General features: G+C 42.0%; 2 protein-coding genes across 3 annotated transcripts in view; both read left to right on the forward strand.

Annotated features, from left to right (window-relative positions):
* evlb (Enah/Vasp-like b) overlaps positions 1 to 15,198 on the forward strand; it is a gene marked incomplete at both ends in the record, with an annotated part of 31,187 nt that extends 15,989 nt beyond the window's left edge. The window contains 12 exons of the mRNA XM_080513997.1: positions 1,334 to 1,502; positions 2,414 to 2,591; positions 10,046 to 10,112; positions 11,876 to 11,943; positions 12,050 to 12,306; positions 12,430 to 12,527; positions 12,716 to 12,755; positions 13,013 to 13,064; positions 13,733 to 13,790; positions 13,890 to 13,950; positions 14,040 to 14,097; positions 15,128 to 15,198. Of these exons, the coding sequence (XP_080370123.1) occupies positions 1,334 to 1,502; positions 2,414 to 2,591; positions 10,046 to 10,112; positions 11,876 to 11,943; positions 12,050 to 12,306; positions 12,430 to 12,527; positions 12,716 to 12,755; positions 13,013 to 13,064; positions 13,733 to 13,790; positions 13,890 to 13,950; positions 14,040 to 14,097; positions 15,128 to 15,198 (1,177 nt within the window). The remainder of the gene's footprint in view (positions 1 to 1,333; positions 1,503 to 2,413; positions 2,592 to 10,045; positions 10,113 to 11,875; positions 11,944 to 12,049; positions 12,307 to 12,429; positions 12,528 to 12,715; positions 12,756 to 13,012; positions 13,065 to 13,732; positions 13,791 to 13,889; positions 13,951 to 14,039; positions 14,098 to 15,127) is intronic.
* Positions 15,199 to 18,112: 2,914 nt separating this feature from the next.
* On the forward strand, positions 18,113 to 24,018 carry yy1b (YY1 transcription factor b). Of its 2 annotated transcripts, none has more exons than XM_080514182.1 (5): positions 18,113 to 18,920; positions 20,335 to 20,497; positions 21,570 to 21,630; positions 22,060 to 22,218; positions 22,758 to 24,018. In XM_080514182.1, the coding sequence occupies exons 1-5, from the start codon at positions 18,314 to 18,316 to the stop codon at positions 22,938 to 22,940; spliced, it is 1,173 nt and encodes a 390-aa protein (XP_080370308.1). In that variant the 5' UTR covers positions 18,113 to 18,313; the 3' UTR covers positions 22,941 to 24,018. The 2 variants fall into 2 exon arrangements, with proteins under 2 accessions (XP_080370308.1, XP_080370309.1); XM_080514183.1 differs by having other exon boundaries at positions 20,347 to 20,497.
* Positions 24,019 to 24,422: the final 404 nt, after the last annotated feature.

Genomic DNA, 24,422 nt, shown 5'->3' on the forward strand with positions numbered 1-24,422 from the left:
GTGAGAGCTGTTTACAGTGTGTGTGTGTGTGTGTGTGTGTGTGTGTGTGTGTGTGTGTGTGTGTGTGTGTGTGTGTGTGTGTGTGTGTGTGTGTGTGTGTGTGTGTGTGTGTGTGTGTGTGTGTGTGTGTGTGTGTGTGTGTTTGGCCTCCAGTGTCGGGTCTGTCTGCTCTCTCATCTGAATGTGTTTATCACAGCCCACTGAGGCTTCAGTCCTGTTTTCTTCACGCAAACACACACACACACACACACACACACACACACACACACACACACACACACACACACACACACACACACACACACACACGCACACACACACGCACGCGCGCGCGCACACACACGGACTTCACAATCATTAAGGACATCAACAGATGCTGGACAAGCGCTTGATTACATTTGGATTAGACTATTAGTGTAACGCAGGATTAAAAGACGGAGTTGTTGTCACGCCCGCTGTAATGATCTCACTTACAAATGTCTGACAGACACACGCTGCACCGATTTACCGATGAGGGACAGTTTGACCTCGGGAAGACAGCTCAGCAGTTATTTGACGCAGGTATTTGTTGTCCCGCGTTGTGCATTGACCCTTTTGACCCTCGTGTTGTTTCACTTGATTCATTTAAATAACTGTTTTTCCGTCTTTTACGTACAACAGGCTTTTTTATTTATATATTTTCTGACTGATTTTGGTCTAAATCATCTCAGAGACTTTAGGAGACATTGTGGTTCGCAGCTGTCAGCCACGGGCATGCAAATAAATGCAATTTATATCTGTGAATATCAAACATGAATAAATAAACCATGTGCCGTAGTTTCACTTCACCTAACTACCTGATAATCTTAATAAAGCTACGTGTTGGTGTGCTAACTCGAACAGCTTGTTTTCATTCTGTAAATTCTATTGACACGTCCGTTTTATTCTGCGTAATGTCTTTCGATGTGTTGCCTTAATTAATAGCCAGACGTGACGACAGGGTGTCGCATTAAGTTCTGAATGCGAACAGCGGATGACTGGTTTACCGTTTGATTAACGAAGCGTCAGGCCAACGACAGGCTTCTACGTCATCTCCTCTGGAGTAAATTCAGTTGATTTTCAATTAAAACAGTTGAAAAAGCAAGTGTTTTATTGTCGTTTTAACATAATATTTGTGCGTTTTTTTTTTTTTTTCTAAATAAGTATCACCCTCGCATTTACACTATTAGAAATGTTATTTTTAACTGATTATTTTGCATTTGATGTTTTCGGACAACAGTGAGCCGATATATTCTGCAGTAAATGACTCCCGTCGTTCTTGTTTTTTGTTCTTTTTTTGCCTCTCCCCTCCCAGCGAGCAGAGTATCTGCCAGGCGCGGGCCTCCGTCATGGTCTACGACGACACCAGTAAGAAGTGGGTGCCCATCAAACCCGGCCAGCAGGGATTCAGCCGTATCAACATCTACCACAACACTGCCAACAACACCTTCAGAGTGGTGGGCGTCAAGCTGCAGGACCAGCAGGTAAACAGGCCCATGGAGCTTGAAACCAAAATAGTTCACGAGAGAAACTTGAATCTGTGTGTGTTTTTAAACATGAAACAGCCTGCACAGTCTGTAATTAATCATTATTTTTTAAAAATATATAATTGTGCTTTACAAGGACCAATAAAAGAAATAAATATGGCTAATAAACATATTTGGAAGCAGATTTTACTTTTCCAGTCATTGGTGGATTTGCTATTTTGGTTTTAACGTCGGATCTTCACTTCATAACCCAAATTTTATGACTTCTTAGAAAAGTGTACATTCACCCATGTGGGCAAATTACGCCGAAGCTTTAACTTTATAATCGGGGGAGCGGCTGAAGTATGTGACGTGGAGAATAATCAAGTCAAATATTCCCGAGGTTCATTTTTCATCTGGTAGTTTTTGAAGGGAGGAAAGTTTATTGATGTTGGGAAATGACTTTGCAGTGAGCGACGGATGGTTTATGTCCATTTATGAGAAGTGTGAAGCACAAGTATCCTGAGTTTATTTACCCCAAAAAATAAAAAAAACCCTTCTACTGAAAAAGAATGTGTTACACAACTATGTTTATATATTTTCTTCTTGTTGGTGTGGACAAAGAAAACAAATTCTATTCCATTCTAGGAAAATGAAGCTTCATGTGGCCACAATGAAGGGCTGAGTTAAAAAAAAAAAATTGTGTTTTTTGCATGTAAGTTGCAGTGATGTAGCAAAATATCCACACAGTATATTCAAAATATGGAATAATTCCTCAGAGTTCTAAGCATTTCTCTCCTGCCAGTGTGATGGGAATAGCAGGCTGTATTTATACCTCCATCTGTTGGTGTGCGTCGTCATTCAGACGAGGAGGAAGAAGAAGGAAAAAAAAAAAGAAAGTCTGAAGCCTTTCTCCTTGTGTTCCACAGGTGGTTATTAACTATTCGATAGTGAAGGGCCTCAAGTACAACCAAGCCACGCCAACCTTCCACCAGTGGCGGGACGCCAGGCAGGTCTATGGACTCAACTTCGCCAGCAAAGAGGAGGCCACCACCTTCTCCAACGCCATGCTCTTCGCCCTCAACGTGCTCAGCGCTCAGGATGGAGGTGCGTCTCTCACACGTTCCAAAAAAAAGAAAAGAAAGAAATGATGGGTTCTCGGGATGCGCCTTTTCCCAGAACGTTGGCGCTTCCTTTGAAATGTATTTGAGAAGCGGCATGATGAAAAGAAATAGAGTCGCTTGTTCTTCGGGACCGACTGTGAGGGTGACAGAGGGGAAAAGTTAAAATATAACAGAAGCCCGGAATATTTCAGCCGGTAGTTACTACCTGGTGTGAAACAATGTGTGTGGTGAGAAAGTTGAAAGGCGTGGGGTGTCGTTCAAGCTTTGTGATGTCATCACATTCATGAACTCCTGACAAAGATCAAGTTATCAACAGTTGTCAAGTTCACGGAGGATGGACTAAACTTTTTTTTTAATTAGACAGTAATGATATTGTGACAAAACAGGATCTTTAGTTGTCTTTCAATGAGGAAAATAAATTCAAAAGATTGTTCAACTTCAAAAGCGTCGTTCCCGGACGCTTCATTCAAAAACGAAAACACTTGCTTTAGAGCAATGAGTGGAACATTTCCCATCATTAGCGGCTTATTATTTCCTCCACGACGCTTTGCTGCACCTTCAGGTGTCACATGGACTCCCGACACTCACACAGGTCGTTTAAAACTAAACCGAATGTGTATGAATGCAGGCAGGTTGAGAAAATGCAAAGTCAGCAAGTAAAATGCACAAGAAGGTCACATTTGGAGCAGGTGAGAACTCTTTGTCCCGTAACGGTGAAATATGAGACGCTTTCCAAGGGCAACTTCCTGCATTCATGCAGAGATGCTAATCCACTCTGTACAGTAGTTAATGAATATAGCCACAGGTTCACTCTACTGCACATCAATAATGCTTTCTTTTTTTTTCGTTTTGCACTCATTTTTATATGGGAAACATTTAGTTTGTTAAGTAGCAAAGTGTGTGTGTGTTTTTGTTTTTTTTCAGTACAAGCAATTAGTAAACTTATGCAGGACAGGATCGATCACTTATACACCTTATAACCGAAACTCTCGCACCATTTCTGATCTTTGGAGAATTAAAAAGCAGAAAACAAAGAAAAAGGGGGCCTCAATCAATCACAAAGATTCATCGGCGTGTAAAACATCCACAAGTCAAAGCAAAAAGGAAAATCACAGAACTTTCAGATATTAAAATTGTGATTCTCATCCACTGCGCCACGAGAAATATTATTTTTTAATTAATACATTTTTAATCAATTAATGTTTATTGTTTCGCTGACACAAATTAATTCTCTGTAAATTGAAACAAATCGCTGTACATTTTTTGGACAATTCTTCATATATAAAAATCCAAATAGGGCAATAAGTAGAGAAATTTGGCCGGGATAAGGGATTAGTTCGCAGGCTGTTGAGTTCACCTCACAACATTAACACTGCATTTTTTATTATTTTTTTTTACCCTCAAACTGAATATTCTCTCGGCTGTATCATTATGTTATATTACTGTTCTGGCGGCTGAAGAGTTTAAATGGCTTTGACACACCTGCATTAATAAAAAAACCTTTTATGTCTTCAGCATTATGTACATGTGGATCAATTAAAGTCCAAAATGTATTCCAGCACACGTCAGGCTGCCTTTTTGTCTATATTCATAAAACAACTTGAAGCTAATAGCCGCATTGATTTTACGGCACAGAGCAGCGCTAACCTTTCTCTTCCATTTCCACCTGTCACACTGTGCAGCAGGCAGACATATTTTACCTCGTTTGTCTCTGATAACTATTCACGATCGGGGGATTTAGACGTTACGTATATTTATATGAGCCACTTCGAGTAACTTTATTGATACGTGTGCTTTAAAAGCTTTTAATAACTAGAGTCCTCACTCATGAATCATGACCTCAATTCTGCAGCAGTTTGAAATCGCAAGCGTGGCTCATTTCTATAATTGACATGAAACATAGATGGTTTTTGTTGTTGTTGTTGTTGTTCTGGATTCAACAGAACAGGTACATATTAAAGGCTGAGTTCGATTGCAGGCTCGATATAGACGTCAATCCATCTCCGGTTTGTTAATCTTCCTCCGACTTTCTCCTGTCTGACGTGATTCACAGTCCCGAGTCCTGAAAGCCTCCGGTAGATCAGTTTCAGCCTGACAGCTCCTCTCCGCTACTGCCTGCTTTAGTCGCGACACGGCGAGATCCTCAGCAAATGATCAGTGGCTGCAGACGGAGACGTACCAGCGACGCACCGCCAGGTCTGATAAAGCGGGACGTCAAAGTGGAGTTGCTCTTGATAGAGGTGCAGACAGGAGCATTGGGTTGTTTCTTTTTTTAGTAAAAATACATTGAAATGTAAAGGAAATGGCACTGAAATTAACACTCATTAGCAGCCACGTTACTTTGTGCTCGCCGTTGCCCACATGGAAAGAACCTATATAAACATATATGTTTTAATATAGGTTATGATATAAGTTTTTAATATATGTGACATATATAAAATCGGCCGTTTTCCTATATTATATGTACATAAATGCACATATATGTGCACACAGGCACCTATATAGGTACATATATGCACGTATATATGTGTGCATATATGCACCTATATGTTCTTCTTGTATAATTGTCTTTTAGTTAGTTCTTAGTTATTGCCTTGATAATGTATGACAGCTGCCAAAGTGACATATGGGCTATATATATGTGGAAATAAAGAAGCAATACAGGAGACCTATATGGCCTGTATATTCACATATATGCACCCCAATGTGGCATATATACGCATATATGCAGCATATATGTGCATATAAACTGCTTATAGGTTTCATATATGTGCCTATATCCTCGTATAGGTTCTTTCCACGTGGTTGGGACTCATCTGGAACGGAGCCATCGTTCACATTACAGTTATTGGTGCTCGGAGTCAAAACAGTCTGCGGTGGAAATGGGGCTAAAAGAGAGAGGCTGATAAGGAGGTGATCATGAACCAGGAAGTGAGTGAATGAAAGACAGAGCGGGTATTGAAACTGGCAGTCATTACTCCAGCAGCAGAGAGAGTGTCTCCCCCTGCAGTCGCCCTCCAGCCTCTTAATTAGAACGAGTCATTGAGAAGTTCTCCCCCGGGTCCCGTGCTGGAGAGCAGATCTTTTCATCTCTCTAATAACATGGAGAACAAAGAGGCTCGAGTGACAGCAGCCACACACACACACACACACACACACACACACACACACACACACACACACACACACACACACACACACACACACACACACACACACACACACACACACACACACAAACACACACACACGGTGAGGGATGCAGACAAACAGCGCCACATCAATGGAGTCTGTTCTTCCATTGCGGCATACCGGTGTCTTTATTTTTTATTCCTCGACATCATATTATCCTTGATTCCACCTTATTCGTATCCTCCAGCTAATTGCATAAGGCATCATCTCTCTTTATGGAGAATAATTCAGAAAGGATATGTGTTTCCCTGCCGTCTGAGCAGGTGTATCGGCACCATCTAGTGGTCAGGAGGTCACAATTTGACCTTTTGTCCTTTAAAGTGTTGATTCGACAAGAGTGGAAATGCTGTTGTTTGTGTTATATACAGGAGGAGGTGAGGTATATAAGTTGGCGAAAGGCCCGCCCATTATTATCATGCTTGATTGCAAACTGTCTGGAAGATGTTTAGAATGTTAAAAAAAAAAAGAGAGAGAAAAAAAGTTTTTATATATGTTAAATGTATGTTTTTTCAAGTTATATGCTGACCTCAAATTATTTTATTGTCTGATAAAATAAGTAACTAAATGATTAAATTTCAGCTTTTACGATCTTTTATCGTCATTTGTAATACCTATGAGCAGCATTTTCCTGTTCACATCTGTTTTAAGTATGGCATTTAATCTTCCAGAAACCTCAACACACTTAACAAAATCATCAATTAGAGTCAGTTATTTGTTAAGTAATCAAGGAAAAAGTTTATATACTGAGTTCTATTGCAAAATAGGACTCTTTGGTAGTTTTCCCCCTTTTTAAAAAAAAATAAATCAATCTTTATCGTGTTTATTCGTCACCCACGAATCTTGAAATTGACTTTGATGCATTCATTACCACCTGTTTCAACTGTCATGACACTTTATACTCCCATTTCACCAAATCCAATATACTTTTCATCTCCAGTTGTTACACAGCACCACTGCTTTACAAGGCGCAATAAAACAGAACAGATCTAATATTTGGCGTCGCTGTGCTGAATAAGAGTATATTCATCCTCGGTACCATGACGGCGGGTTAATGGCTGGGCAGCACAGCAGTGCAAAGATGACATACGTCATGTCAAAGTTAGAAAACGTAATTATATTTGACTGGAATGTTTTTGGACTGAGGGGAGGAACGTGAAGCAGATGGAGGAAAGCCGTCACACGTGCAAAACTCCACCTTGAAAACCCCGAATGGGATCATTATTAGTTCTGTCAAATGTATTACGATGTTATAAATGCCACGTAAATATATTTTTTATAGGACACAGGCGACTTTTTTTTTTAATACGACGCACCTCTGAGCGGCTCCTCCTCAAATGTAATCCATGCTTCTTTTTGATATCGGTGCGAGCCGACCTTTTGAAACATTAGGCAGAGATGCTCGCTGCGCTGCTGCCGCTCGTGCCGGTGTGGGTTACAAGAAGATGACAGATGATCCCGCGGCCTGGTGGAGGGGAGGAGGTGGAGGAGGAGGAGGAGGAGGAGGAGGAGGAGGAGGAGGAGGAGGAAGAGGAGGAGGGAGAGGGAGAGGCAGGCAGGTGAGGGGCAGAGATGGAAGAAGAAGAGGAGGAGGAGGAGGAGGAAGAGTCGTCAAAGTGAAGAGATGGTCAGGAGGGAGTGGATCTGTCAGTGCCTCTGTGTCTGTTACAGCCGGTTTCTCTTCTTCAGTATGTCGTGTAGGTAGTGTAACCCTGTGTGTGCCTGTGTGCGTCTGTGAGTGTGTATATTGTGTCCTATATTGTGCATTTGAGATAACGAGACCAAAAAAAACAACTTTAAATGCAGGGTTCTATGTTAAAACTAAAAAAAAGAGCTTTTTTTCCCTCTTATTTGATAACTTGTTCCATCATTTCCATTCACATAGTTCATGTGTTCTCAAATTCAATTAGAGAAATGAGAGAAAAACTTTCTATGTTGTGTACTAACTTTTCACAATGCAAATATTACTTTCATTTAGGAATCGATGACCAATGTTCTTACCAGATGTCCAAACAAATTATATATATTTTTTTTTATAATGTAAGACTAAAAAAACAAAAAACTATTCATGGATTTTCAAAAAGAAAGAACCTGCTTTTTTGTTGTTGTAAATGAGTGATAATGATGATACTTTAAAAAATCCTCACAGTTGAATGGGGGATAAAAAGTGTTTTTAAAGACTAAATTGTACAGATTCCTGTGTTTAAGTCGATGATAAGAGTAAAATGTTGACAGGAAACTAATATTGACGTGAAACACAAATGCTCAGATTAATTAGAAAAAGCTGTATTCATAATTTATTCATCTCTCATGGGAATTTATGCTGTTCCACAAATAAATGGAAAAAAAACAATATAATATAATCCAATGCAAAAACAAGACCAGCATTAATAAAATATCTACATGACTATTAAATAACTTCTAACATATAAAAACAAAACTGTAGTTTGATCTATGTTTTGTTGCAGAATTGTGTAAATATACCAAGATATTAATCAAATATCACCATTATATAGTTTATATAGTCCAACAGCTGTGAGAAGAAAAGACTTCTACTACCGATGTGCGCTGAAAGTGTGTGATGAGTGTGGGAAAACACTTCACTCTGTGTTTTGTAATGAATCAACTCATCACCACTGTTTTGCTAACGATTTTAAAAAGAAATAGTTTGAGAAAACAGAGCAAACTTGACCAACACACACGCTTGTTTACAAACTCATAATGTTTGAAAGACATCAGAAGTCCAATAGTCTTGAAATTATGAAAATGGGGCTTAAAGGGTCAAAGTTGGATTAAAAGGCCTCTGATTTCATTCTTTTTGGGTTGTTTTGTTGTTGTTGTTGTTTTTATGAAAACTTTAAAAAATAATATTATTCGTCAGTGAACCCATTGAAAGCATTTTATAATGTATTAAGCTTTTGTGTGTTAAGTTCCAGGGCTATTATCATAATGAGCTCATTTTGTAGGTCAAATATTATGTCCGTGTGTGTTTCAATGTGTGTGTGTGTGTGTGTGTGTGTGTGTATTGGACGAGGTACCCGATAGTAGAATCGACTCGAGCCTTTTGTCATCCTGTCGGTATTTTTGGTTTTCTGTCACTCGACCAGCGGCGGCCATCAGCGCCGTCAGCCTGCCTCCATTATAGATGCGAGTATCGGCGGCGGGCGTTGATTCCACAGGAGTCCAGTTATGAGAAAAAAAGTGGGTTTTCATTGGGTTCGGATGACATGTGGCTGATCGAGAGCCGTGAGTCGGCGTCTCTTTTTTTTTCTTTCCCTCTCGTCTTATCGTGCTGTGAATTAATTACAATCCTTGTCTGAACTCTCAATCTGCACATCTCACTGACGGAGTTAAAGGGATTACATGGCCGGATCTCGTGTGATAAGAAGGAGCCTCCTGCTCCGCAGGGATTGTTGGCATTCAGTGAAATGGAGTGGTGGTTTACCTCACAGCCACAGGTTGGACTTCCAGGCTTTCTCTGTGGGTGTAAATAACCAGGAAACAACCAATATTGTAGTTATTTTGACCAATTTTGTAGTTATATCCTCAATGACTGAATATTCAATCCACGATACATATTTTTAATAAAAAACAACAGGCCTATTTATTTATTATTACATTATTGGCTTCACTATCAGATTATAACTGACTTTATTGACAAAATGCCATATCCTGTCTGTATCTTATACGTTTGCCAACAAGGTATGATGATTACATTTACTTATGTGCTTGTTTTGTTTATTTGTCAGCATGTGCTGTAGAGTACCCTTTATGTATTAAAAAAAAAAAGAGGCATCAATCACATTTCTATCCCCTCCACAACTTTGAATATTCATGTTCTGATATCAACTCGTGCTGCGATTGTGTTTATTTGGACTTTTGTGTGCCAGATGAATAAAGCGGCTGCACTTCACTCGCCCAATAAAAGTCTTTATTGGGCGAGTGAATCACACCCTTCTCAGCTTCGCCCGCACGAGTTGGGGGCATTATTTTCTGCTCGTTTATGAAGAGAATGGGATTAATATGCTCTTCACTGCACAGCACTCCTAAAAAAAAGCAAGGACATAATGATCAACTCGCTGTTTAATTCCTTGTCATTTGCTGGTTAATTGTCTCGACTGGGACTAATCTCAATTACCATTATGGTGCTGGTAATAGATTATTAAGACCGGCTTTACTTTATCTCTGTCTTTTTGTCTTTTTTTCCCCTTCTCTCTCGCGCTCTCTGCCTTTCATTTGCATATTTAGGTCCAGCTCTCCAGCGCCACGTCCAGAATGGACCCACCTCAGATGAGATAGAAGCTCAGAGAGCAAGGTACCATTTATCTCTGGAGGACATACAAGTTGAATTATGAAATGTAATCTTTTTCTTGCAGTGCAGCACAGAGAAGGGGGGGGGGGGGGGTGTTGTTCTTTTCTTTTCTTTTTTAAATAGATTATAGATATCTGCAAGTTGAGTTGCTTATTGTCCCTTCAGGTCTTTTGACTGACATTATCCCCTGAGGGAAATATTAAGAACCTCTGAATGTGAATAATAATGTTTAAAAACATAATATTTTTAGCAATTAGTTAAAAGCATGTTTCCGAAAATAACAATGATTTGCCCTCATCCTGACCGGTACTTGTGTGAAATCCTGCGATTGATCGGTTCACGATCAGTGGAAATTCGGCTTCACGGGAACTTCCAAAATACCGAATGTCCTGCTGTGGCTTTGATCGAGAATTTATTTGGAGAAACGATAATTCACCATCTTCGGAATGAGCCGCACCAGTAAAATCATACTTGTGGAAAGCAGTGTCGACACAACAATTGTGCAAAAAGTGAGAAAAAAACCAATATCGACCCCCCCAAAATCAAAATTCTCAGCTTTATTTAGAGAATCCCACCAGTTGTGCGACTTTTACATTTCGCCGCATGTCTGAAAACTCAATTATCTCCAAACCCCCAGTGGATGAACTGCGAGTGAACTCCCCCCAAACAGGAGGAGGGGCTGCGGTCCGGATTAGTCCAGTAAATGTAGTCCCATGTGTCTGACAACCTGTCACGCAGACCCAGATAAACAGGCCGTGACTTCTATTCTCCGTCGTTCCCCCTTCTCTTCCCTGAACAACCATCTGTCTTGCCTCGCAGGACGATGTTGCGTGGGACACTCTGCAGTGGACAGACGCTTTCTTCATTTGTTGGTTTCACATTTTGAACAATCGAATCTTAATTTTCAAACCTGTTCCAGCTCTGCCTGTTGGTTCATCCAAAATGCCACGGCTTATGTGCGATTATTTTTGTTGGATCTGTCTCTCTCTCTCTCTCTCTCTCTCTCTCTCTCTCTCTCTCTCTCTCTCTCTCTCTCTCTCTCTCTCTCGCTCTCCTCGGTGGTTGCGAGGCAGTATTTATTGCTCCTGCTGCGTACGCTGCTGCCTCAGCACTTCTCCTGTCCAACGCACAGCTGGAAAACTTCCACTTCCTGCCTGCGAACTGTCTCCTCGTCTTTCTCCCTCCCGTGGGCATGAAACCACAAGAATAGAAAAAATAAAGTGCTGTTAAGAAATCTCATTTATCAGAGTTTGAATGCACTATTGCTCAAGGTTGATGCTTATCGACAGGTTTTGATGAGCCGCTTTTGAAAAATAAGAATCATTTCTGCCTTAAGTAGACTTGATGCCAAAATCGTTTTCCACTTTTGCACAATCTTCAGACACTTGCTTTAATTATGTTTGTTCAACGAGCCAGACCGTCCACAGACTCAGTCACAGACGGTGTGATGTAACGCTAATCCCCCCCCCCCCCCCCCCCCCCGCGCGCACGTCCGCACCATCGTTTATTTTGACCGAACTCCAGGGGAAATTTTAATTTCATTTAATCTCCCTCGTCAAGAAATAGTCTAAAATTGCAACTCTCTTTAATCTAATGTAACCAGAATTGTGAGATTCTCTTTTGTATGCGCATGCTATTGTGTTCAAATGATATCTGGTGTTACTTATTCACTGCCTCTGTACGTAAAGCTTTAAACAGCCTCCATTCATCGTCTCCGTGTTGTAAACGTTTTCTTTGGAGTGGCCTGACGTTCTTTGTCCTTGAAGGCAAATGATAGAGCAGCAGCAGCAGCTGCAGGCTCACATGGAGCGGGAGCGGCGGTCCTCCAACTCAGGTAACCGGCTCCCCCCCGGGAATAACCTCGCCGTTTGCTTCCCGCCAGTGCAAGTTTGTGTGTAAAACCTGACCTCCTGACCTCCTGACCCCCCCCCCCCCCCCAGGTTCTCCTTTCCAAGGCCACCCTGCCGTGCTCTCCGTGGCACCACCAGTCGTACCTCCACCAATGAACATGGGCGGCCCCCCTCCCCCTCCGCCTCCGCCCGGCCCGCCGCCGCCGTCGTCGTTGTCGTCGGCGCCTCAGCCTCCTCTCCCGCCCCCGCTGCCGCTCGGCGGCGGCGGCGGCCACGGGGACGAGCACCCCGCCCCCACGGGTCTCGCCGCCATGATCGCCGGAGCCAAACTGCGTCGAGTCCAAAGAGTAAGGCGGCGCCGCCGCGTATTTTAGAGTCTGCATGGGGAGGGTAATCGCCCGACGCCGGGGAGCGACGAGTAATTCTTGCCTTTGTGCTCGTCTCCTCTGCTCTCCTTCCACACGTCTCAGCCGGAGGACAGCTCTTCCAGCGCCAAAAACGAAGCCAACCGAACGAGCGGGGGGAGCGGCGGCCTGATGGAGGAGATGAACGCCCTGCTGGCGCGAAGGTCACAGCGATGAGTCGAGAGCGCAAAACACAAATTACGTCAATATCCTGCGGTGGCGCAGTTGGCCCGCCGAAGTGTTTAATCTGCCGTTCGAGTCCTAAATCGCTGGTCATTAGTGCGAACAGAGACTGTTTACGGATGTGACTGACGTCTCTTTATCTTATTTGAGGTTTCTTCTTCTTCCTCAGAAGGAAAGCGGCTTCGGAAAAGCCTGAGGACAGCCAAAACGTGAGTGACTGGAGAACAAAGACGGTGTGAAGCCGCCGCTCAGGCTGGGAGGGATGATGAGGGAAAGGATTTAAGCCGGGGACGGTGACAATTAACCATTTGGTTTTATTTGATCAATGATTGAGTGCGGAGGAATTCCGATAAGGTCACAGTTTCATCAGGTTGGGAAAGTTTGATGACGAGGATGATGATGATGACGATGATGATGATGAGAGCAGTGTCAGGTAGTACTTATCAGTTCCTCTGTGCTCCTCTAGGATGACCCAAATTGTCCGTCACAGAACACTCGGAGTGGACAGAATGCAACAGGTGAGGAAAAAAACAAAAAAAACATAATTAATCTATTTTTTCCAGTGTGAAAAATTTGACTTTAAGTTCATTGTAACACCCAAAAAAAAAAAAAAAGACTATGGAGACAGTAAACCAAGTAACAAATGTGAGATATATATATAGATACAGAGATGGTGAGATATTCCCTTTGTAATCTGACCAAATGGAAATAAGAACTGCAGAGAACTGGTTCTTTAGGAACATGTCGATCAGATCAGCAGTGTATCAAGGTTTCACATTATGTGCAACCAAGTGAGCCATTAAAAGTAGTAGGTAGTATTTATTATCATATTGTTCCCTGGAAGGAGGTTCCTTTTGGGTTCCTTCACATATAGACCCCAGTGCAGTGTTAAAATGTATGCATGTAGACTTAACATTCCCGCTACAAAGTGATCCGGTTTGCTTGTCAAAGAAAGAAAAAGATCCTGAAAGGAAAATGAATAGCTAAAAAGCAAGCGAGATCGTACGACTCTTAAGAATTATATGTATTTCTATATGCATAGAGATTCAAGTGGAGTTTCTGTAGGAACATACGAAATCTACTCTTTTAAAAAAGAAAAAAAATGTATGCTTGTATTTATATATTTACACACAAGCTTCAGTGTCTGTGTGAGTCTCCCATCTGGCTGTGATTGTGTGTCGTCTAGATGGCGCGAAGAAGCCCTGGGATCGAGCTAACTCTGCAGACAGGTCGATGGTTTCAAGGTGAGAGCTTCCCAGAAAGCAGCACGGCTTACAGGATGTGTTTATGAAAAGCGGCGGCCGCAGTCACAGCGTAACCCGGAATGATTTTTGACCCTGCAGGGGGCGGCCTGCGGGGAGCAGCGGCGACACAGACTCTTTAGACCTCGATAGGATGAAACAGGTACACAACTGAATCGTTTGATTTTACCCGTGAACACGTGTCTGCCATGAATAGGAATTTATGTGACGAGCTCCTCCACACTTCTGCAGGAAATCTTGGACGAGGTGTTTCGCGAATTGCACAAAGTGAAGGATGACATCATCGACGGTAGGCTCATTTTTAATCTTTAAAACCAAAGAGAGACAATCGATCAACATTGGGAACACTTTGGCTTTCCTAATAGACGTTAATGAATATCTCATTGGAAATCCATTGAGTGGGATGTTGCGTTTATGGGCGTTATACACACTTTTGACCACTAGATGGCAGTAGAGTCACATAAGACTGAATATGAAAACTCAGCAGCAATTCAAGAAACTGAATCTATTACTAATAGTTGAAAAACTAAAACGATCATCTGGGATTCACTACTTTATAGTGCATGTGATCATATTATTTCTTTGGTTTCTTCTATATTGATAATTGCAAACACAAGATAATCATAGAAATCATGAGTAAATACTCATGGTACCTTCAGTAAAAGTGGATCTAATCTGTCACTGCTTGAGCACTTTCTCCCGATTGGCATCATACAGTAGAACAGTAGAACTCAAAAGGGTAAAGCAATTGTTATACTGAAATTCAGTAAGACATAAGGCTTATATAGAGAATTGTAAAGCTGGAAATGGGGAAATGTGTTTCATTTTGGTCATTTTTAGGTCAGGTTGTTTTTTTTGTTGTCGTTGTTTTTGTAGTGACCGTAATAACACTTTGTACCTTATAACACTTATAAATTTCCACTTTAAATGCAGCTTTATTGTCTTGTTGTTTCACGTGTTTCCTGTGTCAGTGAGGACGTCGGCGTCAGGTTGTGTTACCAATCTGAAGGTGGTTTTTTTTTAATTAATCCCAAGTGTCTCTTTGCATGTTCTTTCTTCCTCACAGCCCTTAGAAATGAACTTGGTCGAATTAGCACGACATAATCTTTCGTAGCCCCTCCTGGACATGAGCCACCTTTTAGAACCACTGGCCCCTGCAGCAGCTGCTGTGGCCCTGAGGAGGAGGAGGAGGAGGAGGTCAGGAGCAGAGGCCCAAACTGTGACATCTACTCATCCTGTTCTGCTGTGGTGTTGAAGCGTCGTGGCGACGTCGCCGTAACAACCTCAGATGTGTCTTTGTAACGTTTGTCTGTTTGGAGAGGAAGGCATGAATGAGGAACACTCTCGCACTGATGACTCTTGTTTTCTTACCATGTTTGTGGTTTGTTAGCCCACTCCCCCCCCCCACCCCTCACCCCCACTATCTGTCCTTGGCCCAGATGAAAATGGATAAAATTGGTTTTATTTGTTCTGTTTTGGATATTTTATTTTATTTTATTTTTTGCTTTTTGTTCACATTTGTTCCACTTTTTGAAATTGTTACTATCATTTTAATGATCGTCTCTCTCATTGTTATGATTGTCAGTGTAATGTTAATATGAGCAGTAGTAGTGTAGTATTATGTACAATGGCAACAATGAAGAAATGGTGAAGATAAAATGATAGTAATGATAATGTTGATGGTATTATTGCACATCATTTTATGTAATTTTTGTATTTTATATTGGTTGTATTCATTTATTTTTCATTGAGATACTAATGAGCACCTCCAACATTTTTGGTCCTCAACTTCAGACCTGACATTTTTTTTTTTTAATCAGTTTTCGCCAACACAGTTACATGTGGAACCATGGCAGATTAAAAAAAAACACAGGCTTGGACCTGAGACCAAGAGTGGAAGAAACTTGTTTGGATAGTGCAACCTTCTAACCTTAAAAAAAAACAAAAACAAAAAGAGAAAAGAAATAGATAAATAATACACCAGAGTATTTGTGATCATGTTGTTAATAAAACTGTCTATTGGCTGCAAGGATATGGTGACGTATTGTTCATTTTATTCTCTCCTTTTATGACAAAAAGTGCTTCCTGGTTGGACAACACCGACGTAAAAGAAACGCACTGCATTCAAAATGAATTCAAATAAAACTGTGAACAATGTCTTGAATAAATGCGGTGGTCTCTTTCCTTCTGTGCTCGTTTGGGATCGTTTTGATGCCTGTCTGTTGTTTTTTTTACTCAAAAATGTATTTTTTTTCCCCCAGTACAAAATCCTGTTCCTGTTGAATAGGCGCCATAAATTCCTGCTGCTGCAGCACCGAGAAATGTGAAACATCTGAGTTGTTTCCTTGTCTTTTTTTTTTTTTCACCATTTGGATGGTTTTTCTGCACTGCGGTAACCTGTCGAGATGTTTGATGAATATATTGAAAAGAAAAATCAAAATAATATAGGTTTTTTGGGGTTGTTTTTTAATGAAAACATGAAGTCCTTCCGTTTGGGGACATAAATACCTAAATAGAAGAGCAGCTGGTCCACAAACAGGTTAATCTTGCCACACGAGCACCAAAATGAAATGTTCCTTGTCTGTGCGAAAAGTGTTCCATTCACCTTTACTTCTTATGTACATGTGGTGAGCAGACAAGGTATTTCTGCTGGTTTCAATGAAAGTATGAACCGTCAATTTGTAACATGTGACTTGGAAGTCACATGCATCTGTCATGAGCTTTTACGGCACTGCGTATTTTGGTGGTTGTTTTTTAAACTTAAACTGTAATTCTGTTGCTTAGCAGGCAATCCTTCAAATAGATGCATGTCTCTCACTTTGAGGTGACAAATGTGACACTTAAAATTTAAAAAAAAGAAAATAAAATCCTCACTCACATGTTTCGCCTTCGCAAATAAACTCAAAAAGGACACTTTAAAAAAAAAATGTGTAAGGGATTTGATCACACATTTCATGTTGTGCGAGACTCCTGGTATACACAAACTCCTTGTCGATCATGATGATGACCTGTGTGGACAAGTGATTCACAGTGTTTCTGTCCTGGAATGTTTTTGCACCTTTTCACATGCAAAAAAAAGCAATGTGATGCAGCTCTTTTTATTAGGTCATATCAAGTACAAGTCAAGTCCTTTATTCATCACACACAACAATTACACATCATATGATGTGCAGTGAAATTCTTTAAGTACAAGTTCCGCAAGGAAACAAGTTTTTTATAGGATAGAAGAATACAAACTAAATAAATAAATTAAAATTTGAACATAAATAAGGAAAATAGCACACTATATAATAATGACAATCAATAATCATAATAAAGAAAATTCAGGCACATAAGATATTTTTTTGAAATAAATATAAGTAGACCAGTGTCGTGTCGACAGTGCAGGTCATTCATAGCCACACTGTGTTTGTGGTCAAGAATTATTTTACTATTTAAAAGGGAAATGTCAGGTTATCTATAAAGTTCAGTGGGATTTTAGGTTTTTTTTAACTTATTTTGAAATAAATGTAAAGTAACAGGCATCAATCAGGAAAATCACAATAATACACATTACTCTCGACCTATGATACATTCTTCTCCACACAGCAGTCACATTTGACATACATTATCATACAATCTTTAAAGATTGACAGTTTTATTCCTAAGTCCTCCTTTTGTTTTTCATATGATACTATTTGATGCATAATATAATTCTTCTTTTTGTTTTGTCTGAGAAAGATGTACACCTCAACAGCTGGCATCTGTGAGTTGTATCTCTGCAAGGTCATAATTTGATCAGTGGGGCCTTTATTTTAGTGGCAGAAATTCTAGATGACACTTGGTGCTTTCAGATCCGCGCACTTACCTGTGTTTCAAAGTTTTACCTGTGTTTCAAAGTTTTATTCTTTGCAGTTGGAATTTTTCTATACCAAATTTGTGTGTAATATATATATATATATATATATATATATATATATATATATATATATATATATATATATATATATAATCCTCTGTACATAAATTGAGTAGAAATTAAAAGGTCTGATATTATTAACTGGTTCTTTTGGGTGAATGTAAACTGGATGTGTGTTTGGATTTATTACTCAATAGATACAATTATTCATAAAATTGCGTCTATGGGACCGATCAGTGTAAAAAAGTTAGGGAACCCCCGGAACCCCAGCAGCAGCAGCAATGTTATCGTTGGACTGGCAGAAGTCTCGCGATATTTAAGTGACAGAGCGGAGTGAAGCGGCAGCGATATCTTTCAACTCCAGAGTTCTCGCGATGTTTGTGTCTGACAGAGCCGAGTGGAGAAGAGTGGAGGGCCGGAGTGTGTGAGAGTTGTTATCGAAGAAGGGGAAGACGACGGAGCTGGAGCCTAGCAGGGGCGTGTGTGTGTGTGTGTGAGAGAGAGTGAGTGAGTGTGTGTGTGTGTATGAGAGTGTGTGTGTGAGGTCCCAAGCAAAACAGGAGCACAACACGGCGTGAATGAGAGAGGCAAGCTGGCGGACTTCAACATGGCATCCGGAGATACGCTGTACATTGCGACAGACGGCTCGGAGATGCCGGCCGAGATCGTGGAGCTGCACGAGATAGAGGTGGAGACGATACCGGTGGAGACCATCGAGACCACGGTGGTCGGCGGGGACGACGACGACGAGGACGAGGACGACGACGACGACGAGGACGAGGAGGACGAAGACGACGACGGGCAGCCCATGATCGCCCTCCAGCCGCTGGTCACGGACGACCCCGGCTCGATCCACCACCACCACCATCACCACCACCACCAGGAGGTGATCCTGGTGCAGACGCGGGAGGAGGTGGTCGGCGGGGACGACTCGGACCTGCACACGGACGGCGGCGGCGGGTTCGAGGACCAGATCCTCATCCCGGTGCCGGCCCCGGGGGCGGAGGACGAGTACATCGAGCAGACTCTGGTGACTGTGGCCGGCAAGAGCTCGGTGGGTCGCGTGAAGCGGGGAGGCGGCGGCGCCGGGGGCAAGAAAGCGGGCAAAAAGAGCTACTTGGGCGGCGCGGAGGCCGGAGGACGGAAATGGGAACAGAAGCAGGTTCAGATAAAGACACTGGAGGGGGAGTTCTCGGTCACGATGTGGGCGTCGGGTGAGTAAACGTCGGCCCGGCCGCGGCTCTCCGCTCCGCCGCTTTAGCCGTTCGCGGGAGGCCTCGCTGCCTGGGCGTTGTCCTGCCCGCACCGGACTAGTTCCTGGAGGGGTCCGGCCGCAGCGCGGTGCCGGAGCGGCGTTTGGCGCGGGTTTTTCGACGCCAGCTGCCAGTTGTAGCCCAGCGATATGTTTTTGTTTTGAAAGGAGGCCATGTTTTAGGTGTTGCTGGGCGCCGCCATATTCCCCGAGACCAGTAAGTATGGCGGCGGCCCCGAAAAAATGGCGATAGCGGCGGCCAGGAGAGAGATGGCGGCGGCGCTGGAGGGGGGGTGGTGAGAGAGAGAGAGAGCGAGAGAGGTAGAGGTAGACAGCCGGGGGTTAGGACGTCTGCAGGCCGCAGCACCTTTACTGGAACAGCCGCGGCGTGAGACCAGCGTTTATTTCCGGGCTTGCACAAAGTTAAACACATTTTTTTTTAATCCACATTAAAGGACTATTTTGTCAATAAAGTTGCCGCTGTTTGAAGCGGACGGCGCTGCGCCTGCAAGCAGGATAACCGCTGCAGCTTTGCTCATCCGTCACCCTTGAACCAGCAAACACGAGCCGCTTGTTCTCAAACCTGCAAAAAACTGTAAATCCACGGCCGGTGCACCGGCGATCTAACCGCGGTGCATCTCCTCCTGCACACGTTTTTTTTTTTTAATCGGCAGTGCAGCTGCTTCCCGTCCATTCCTGCTGCTCCCTGCTGGTGGATGGAGAGCAGGAGGAATGCACGAGGCAAAGTGTGCATAATTTCTGGCTTTTCATTGAACCAAATTTCAATTTACTGTAAAATATATGGCACAGCAGAATGCTTTTGCATTGTATGCATCACGGTATATAGATAATATAACATTAACTAAAGGATAGAAAAGGAAGAGGCTCAATTAAACGTGCAGGTAGAAGTTTCAAGTGAAAAGTCTACTTCTGCAGTGCAATTCTTTTGCTCCATGCATTCCAAATATGAAAAATAGTGGCATAGTTCTTTATGAACCACGTGGGATTTGGGGTATTTTTGTGTATATATAGTTTTCCAGTCATGAATATGCTTTTTTTACCAGGTATGCTAAATAAATCATGTTCTTTTTATTGTATTTAGTTTTTCAATAGTCTGAAAACTCATTAACTCAGGCTGAACAAGTCTTGCATCACTAAATTAAAATTTTTTGTTTCTTCTCAGTGCAAATGGAGAGATTAATGACATGTTTTCTATTTTCTTGGCCTTGTTAGTCTTGCAGTGCCCCCCCCCCCCCCCCCCCCCCCTCTCTTATTATAACCCCAGAGCAGCAGCGGATGCGTGCGAGGCTCCCCGAGGCCTGTCGCCAGGGTTACACTCGTGTGTTATCGGTTCAGTCTCTGTAATGTGTTTCTAGATGACAATAAAGACATTGACCATGAGTCGGTGGTGGAGGAGCAGATCGTCGGGGAGAACTCGCCCCCGGACTACTCGGAGTACATGACGGGGAAGAAGCTGCCCCCGGGTGGCATCCCGGGCATCGACCTGTCCGACCCCAAACAGCTGGCCGAGTTTGCCAGGTGAGTGCGTGTTTATACTGTGCACACAGTTTTTTTTGATGACTTTGCAAGATTGACGCCGCTGGTAATCCGACACTTTGTCACCTGATGAAGTTGTTGAAAGCCTTTATGGGCTTTAATGCTCATTTTTGTTTGTTTTTGACCCAACATTTTAAATCGAGAGATTAAGTTTGTAATTAAAACTTTACAATTATGGGCATTTATTAAAAGAATAATACTATTTTCAGTCTAAATTGCCAGAATGTGGCAAAAAGAAAAGTGACGCAGAGTAAAGGGAGCTCTTGAAAGCCGTGTTTTAAAAAGTCAACTACTGCCTCGGCCTTCAGTAGTGGAAGATAAGTTGAGAAAACTGCAACTGAGTTGGTCGGCTTAGTTTAAATTTTTCTGTAAATGCTGAATAGTCGATCACCAAAACATTCACCGCTGCTCAAAAGTCTCTCAATCTGTTCAGCAGGCCTCTGAATCAAAACAAAATTGACCCTCAAATGAGCTGAAATAGGATGTCGGAGGTCGCCGACAGAGAATCTCGTCGAGTTCAGACAATATCTGTAATTTGTCCCGTTATTTGTGGCTGTTTTTAATTAGCCAAGTCGTCGACATGATGGACGATAATGACGTTTTCCTTTGGGGAAAAGCATCTCTTGCTTCCAGTCACTGCGCCTGAAATTTCCACATTGTGTCGTGGGGCATCAATAGAAATACACTTGTGTAGGATGTGGTAACCTTTCTTACCATTAGACTCAATTCAAGTGAAAAACTTGCCTCATTTATATATATTTTAAGTTGTGAAATACGTGTTATTAAATGCAAAACTTTCAAATATAGTTTCTGTGCTTATTTATTGTTCAACACTATTCTCTCACAAATGTTTACATTTGTATAAAGGAAAATTTCAAGTCTTGACAATAATAAGTAATAAAAGCTGCTTCAGAATTGTAGTCTTTTACATTTTCTAGACTTTTCTTTCAATATTTTCCATTCCTGGATTTTCAACTATGTTTTACAGGAGTGTAGATGTGCAAGGATGAAAAAAATAAACCTTTCTTTCTTTCTTTTATTTGTTCCCCTCCAGAATGAAGCCCAGAAAAGTCAAAGAGGACGACGCTCCGCGGACGATAGCTTGCCCTCACAAAGTGAGTCTGACGCCGCCGCGCTCGTCTAATACGCGCTTTGCGTAATTGGACATTTCACCGAAGGTTATTTAAAAGCACAGAATTGCACTTGAGTGTATTGATTTCTCTGTACGTACCCGTGCCCTGCGAGCAGCTCGGGTTCTTTTAAGTGCGCCGCCGGTAACGGTGCATTAACACTTCGGGAGCGAATAGAAGCAGCAGCAGCTTCTTGTCTTTTGAAAAGGGTTTAAATTGTGAAGCTTCACAAACATGCCTCTTTTATCTGCGCGCAAGAAAACCAAACCTCTTTAGCGCTCCACTGTGGCACTGACAGGCTTCCTGCCTTTTAACAAAAACAACAACAACAACCAAAAAAAAAAAAAAAAAACCTTTTATTGTCTATTTATGTGCCGTTTGTAAACTTTGTGCCGCGCTTTGTTTGGTCCCCAGGGCTGCACAAAGATGTTCAGGGATAACTCGGCCATGAGGAAGCATCTGCACACCCACGGGCCGCGGGTGCACGTCTGCGCCGAGTGCGGCAAGGCCTTCGTGGAGAGCTCCAAACTTAAACGCCACCAACTTGTTCACACGGGAGAGAAACCCTTCCAGGTCGGTGCACACACACACACACACATGGGAAAACTATTTATTGCATTTTAAGTAAGTGTTCACAGCCAAAAGTGAAGGTATGAAGAACAAGATAAGCAGCGTTGGATTTAAAGAGTGCAGAAGTACTAGAAGTGTACCCTGCCGTCATGAGCCCAACGTTTATTATTTTGCTGATGGATTAATTGGATTAATTGGATTAATCTTTTGTTTTTTTAAACAAACATTTTTGTCAAGGCTTTGTTTACCTAGGTAACTTATTACAAACTTATTTTTTTGCTGGAATAAAGCAAAAACACGAGTATTTTGCATTTTATGACATTATATTTTAGAAATTCCTGTATAACACAACTCAAAAAATGAGTTTAGTTAATGCTAAATGGGCAATAATAAACAAAAGGATAAAGTGCCGTCTCAACGGCGACTAAATTATTTGACAACCACTTTAATAATCGTGCAGAAGAAGTATTCACTACGGTTTTTAGCGTGCATGCGCAGTAGCAGTCGCGGCCTGACGACTTGCTTTGTGGCTTCCCTTCCAGTGTACCTTCGAAGGCTGCGGGAAAAGGTTTTCTCTGGACTTCAACCTGCGCACGCACGTGCGGATCCACACTGGAGACCGACCCTACGTCTGCCCGTTTGACGGCTGCAATAAGAAATTCGCCCAGTCGACCAACCTAAAGTCTCACATCCTGACACACGCCAAAGCCAAAAATAACCAATGAGACAACCCCCCCCCCGCCGTCCCCCACAACTCCCCCTTCCCACTGCAAGCGTCAAACCACAAAGACGGAGGGGGGGGAAGAAAAAAAAGAGAGAGAGAGAGATCCTTCTAGTGGCGCACGTGAAACCTCTTTTGAAGTTGGAATGAAAAGCTTAAGACTTATTGATTTTTAGAAAACAGGAGGGGAAAAAAAACGGAACAATCTGGCAGATTAAAAGACTTCAACACTGAAATTCAGCTGGTTTTCCTTGAGCCCCCCCCCCCCCCCCCCCCTTCCACTGTCACATTGGAGCGCAGTGACACCCCCCCCCCACAAAGCCTTGGCCAACACAGTCCCCTCGTTTCTCCAGTGGCACCCGGCTGCCAGAAGATGGAACCCACGGACAAACATCAGAGACTTATTTTTACCAGAGTGATCAGAGAAGCAGCGGTTTCATTTAGTACTTTTTTTTTTTTCTTTTTTTATTATTATTATTTCTTTGCGTTGCTTTTATTTCCTTCAAGTGTGCATATTGTACACTTGACTCAGGCTACGTTTAGGGAAAATGTGACGTTCTCTCTTTTTTTTTTTTTTTTAAATTCTCGTTTCTCTTGCATTATGAGATCGTACCTATGATACTATAAAGTATGGCCTCGGCCTCGTTTCACCTGTTTTCACACGGATTTAGAAGTTTAAAAAGAAGAAAAGAAAACGGAAAAAAAAAAAATCAAAAAACGGCTGTATGTTTGCATTTCCACACTTTCTTTGGTTGTATTTTTCTCTAACCACAAAAATAACCTTGTATACTTGTATTGTATGGCTGTATTAAAATTCAGTAGGCATAGATAGAGGTGTGATTTAAAGTGTTAACCGATTAAACATTTAGTCATGAGTTGCTTTATATTTTCTATAAGCTGACTTTACACAGGTGAGTGTCACAGTTGAAAGTATCGGAAGCGTTGAACCGACTGCGAGGACCATCACTTTCTTCGTTGGAATGTAATGTACAGACGTCCGCCATTAACTTCCTTTCGTCGCTATTTACACCCATGTAACTCGACTGCCCACAATAAACGGGGTCATTCCAACTCTTGTCAAACCACACTTGGGAGTTTTTTAACAGAAGAGGCTCTACTTTCAATGTGACATGAGTTTCTTGGGGGAGGGGGGGGGGGTCTTTCAGATTCAGCGACAACTAGAGTTGAGGTTTGCAAATTCCAGCGACTAAATTCTTTCTAAGGGGTCAAATCGCTCTGAACTTGTGAAATTAATCAGACCACATTCAACAGAACTCTTATTTAATTTTCAGCACTAAACCTCTTTATACAACAGGTTGCCATGGATGAGTAATTTTTTAAGGTTACATCAGTCTTACAGCACAGAAAGACACTGCAGTATTTTTTTTTTTTATTATCTTTTTTTAGTTTAAAAATAATTCATTAAGCAACAGTTATAGGCGAGGATTATTTTTTGGGACATTTTACTGTTTTGCACCATAAATTT

The sequence above is a fragment of the Blennius ocellaris genome (assembly GCF_963422515.1).
Source record: "Blennius ocellaris genome assembly, chromosome: 18".
In the NCBI taxonomy this organism is placed as follows: domain Eukaryota; kingdom Metazoa; phylum Chordata; class Actinopteri; order Blenniiformes; family Blenniidae; genus Blennius; species Blennius ocellaris.

Coding starts and splice junctions, on each gene's coding strand:
- yy1b (XM_080514182.1), top strand. CDS start 18,314: ATGGCATCCGGAGATACGCTGTACATTGCGACAGACGGCTCGGAGATG. Junction 21,631..22,059: donor CGATAGCTTGCCCTCACAAA/GTGAGTCTGACG, acceptor TTTGGTCCCCAG/GGCTGCACAAAGATGTTCAG. Junction 22,219..22,757: donor CGGGAGAGAAACCCTTCCAG/GTCGGTGCACAC, acceptor CTTCCCTTCCAG/TGTACCTTCGAAGGCTGCGG.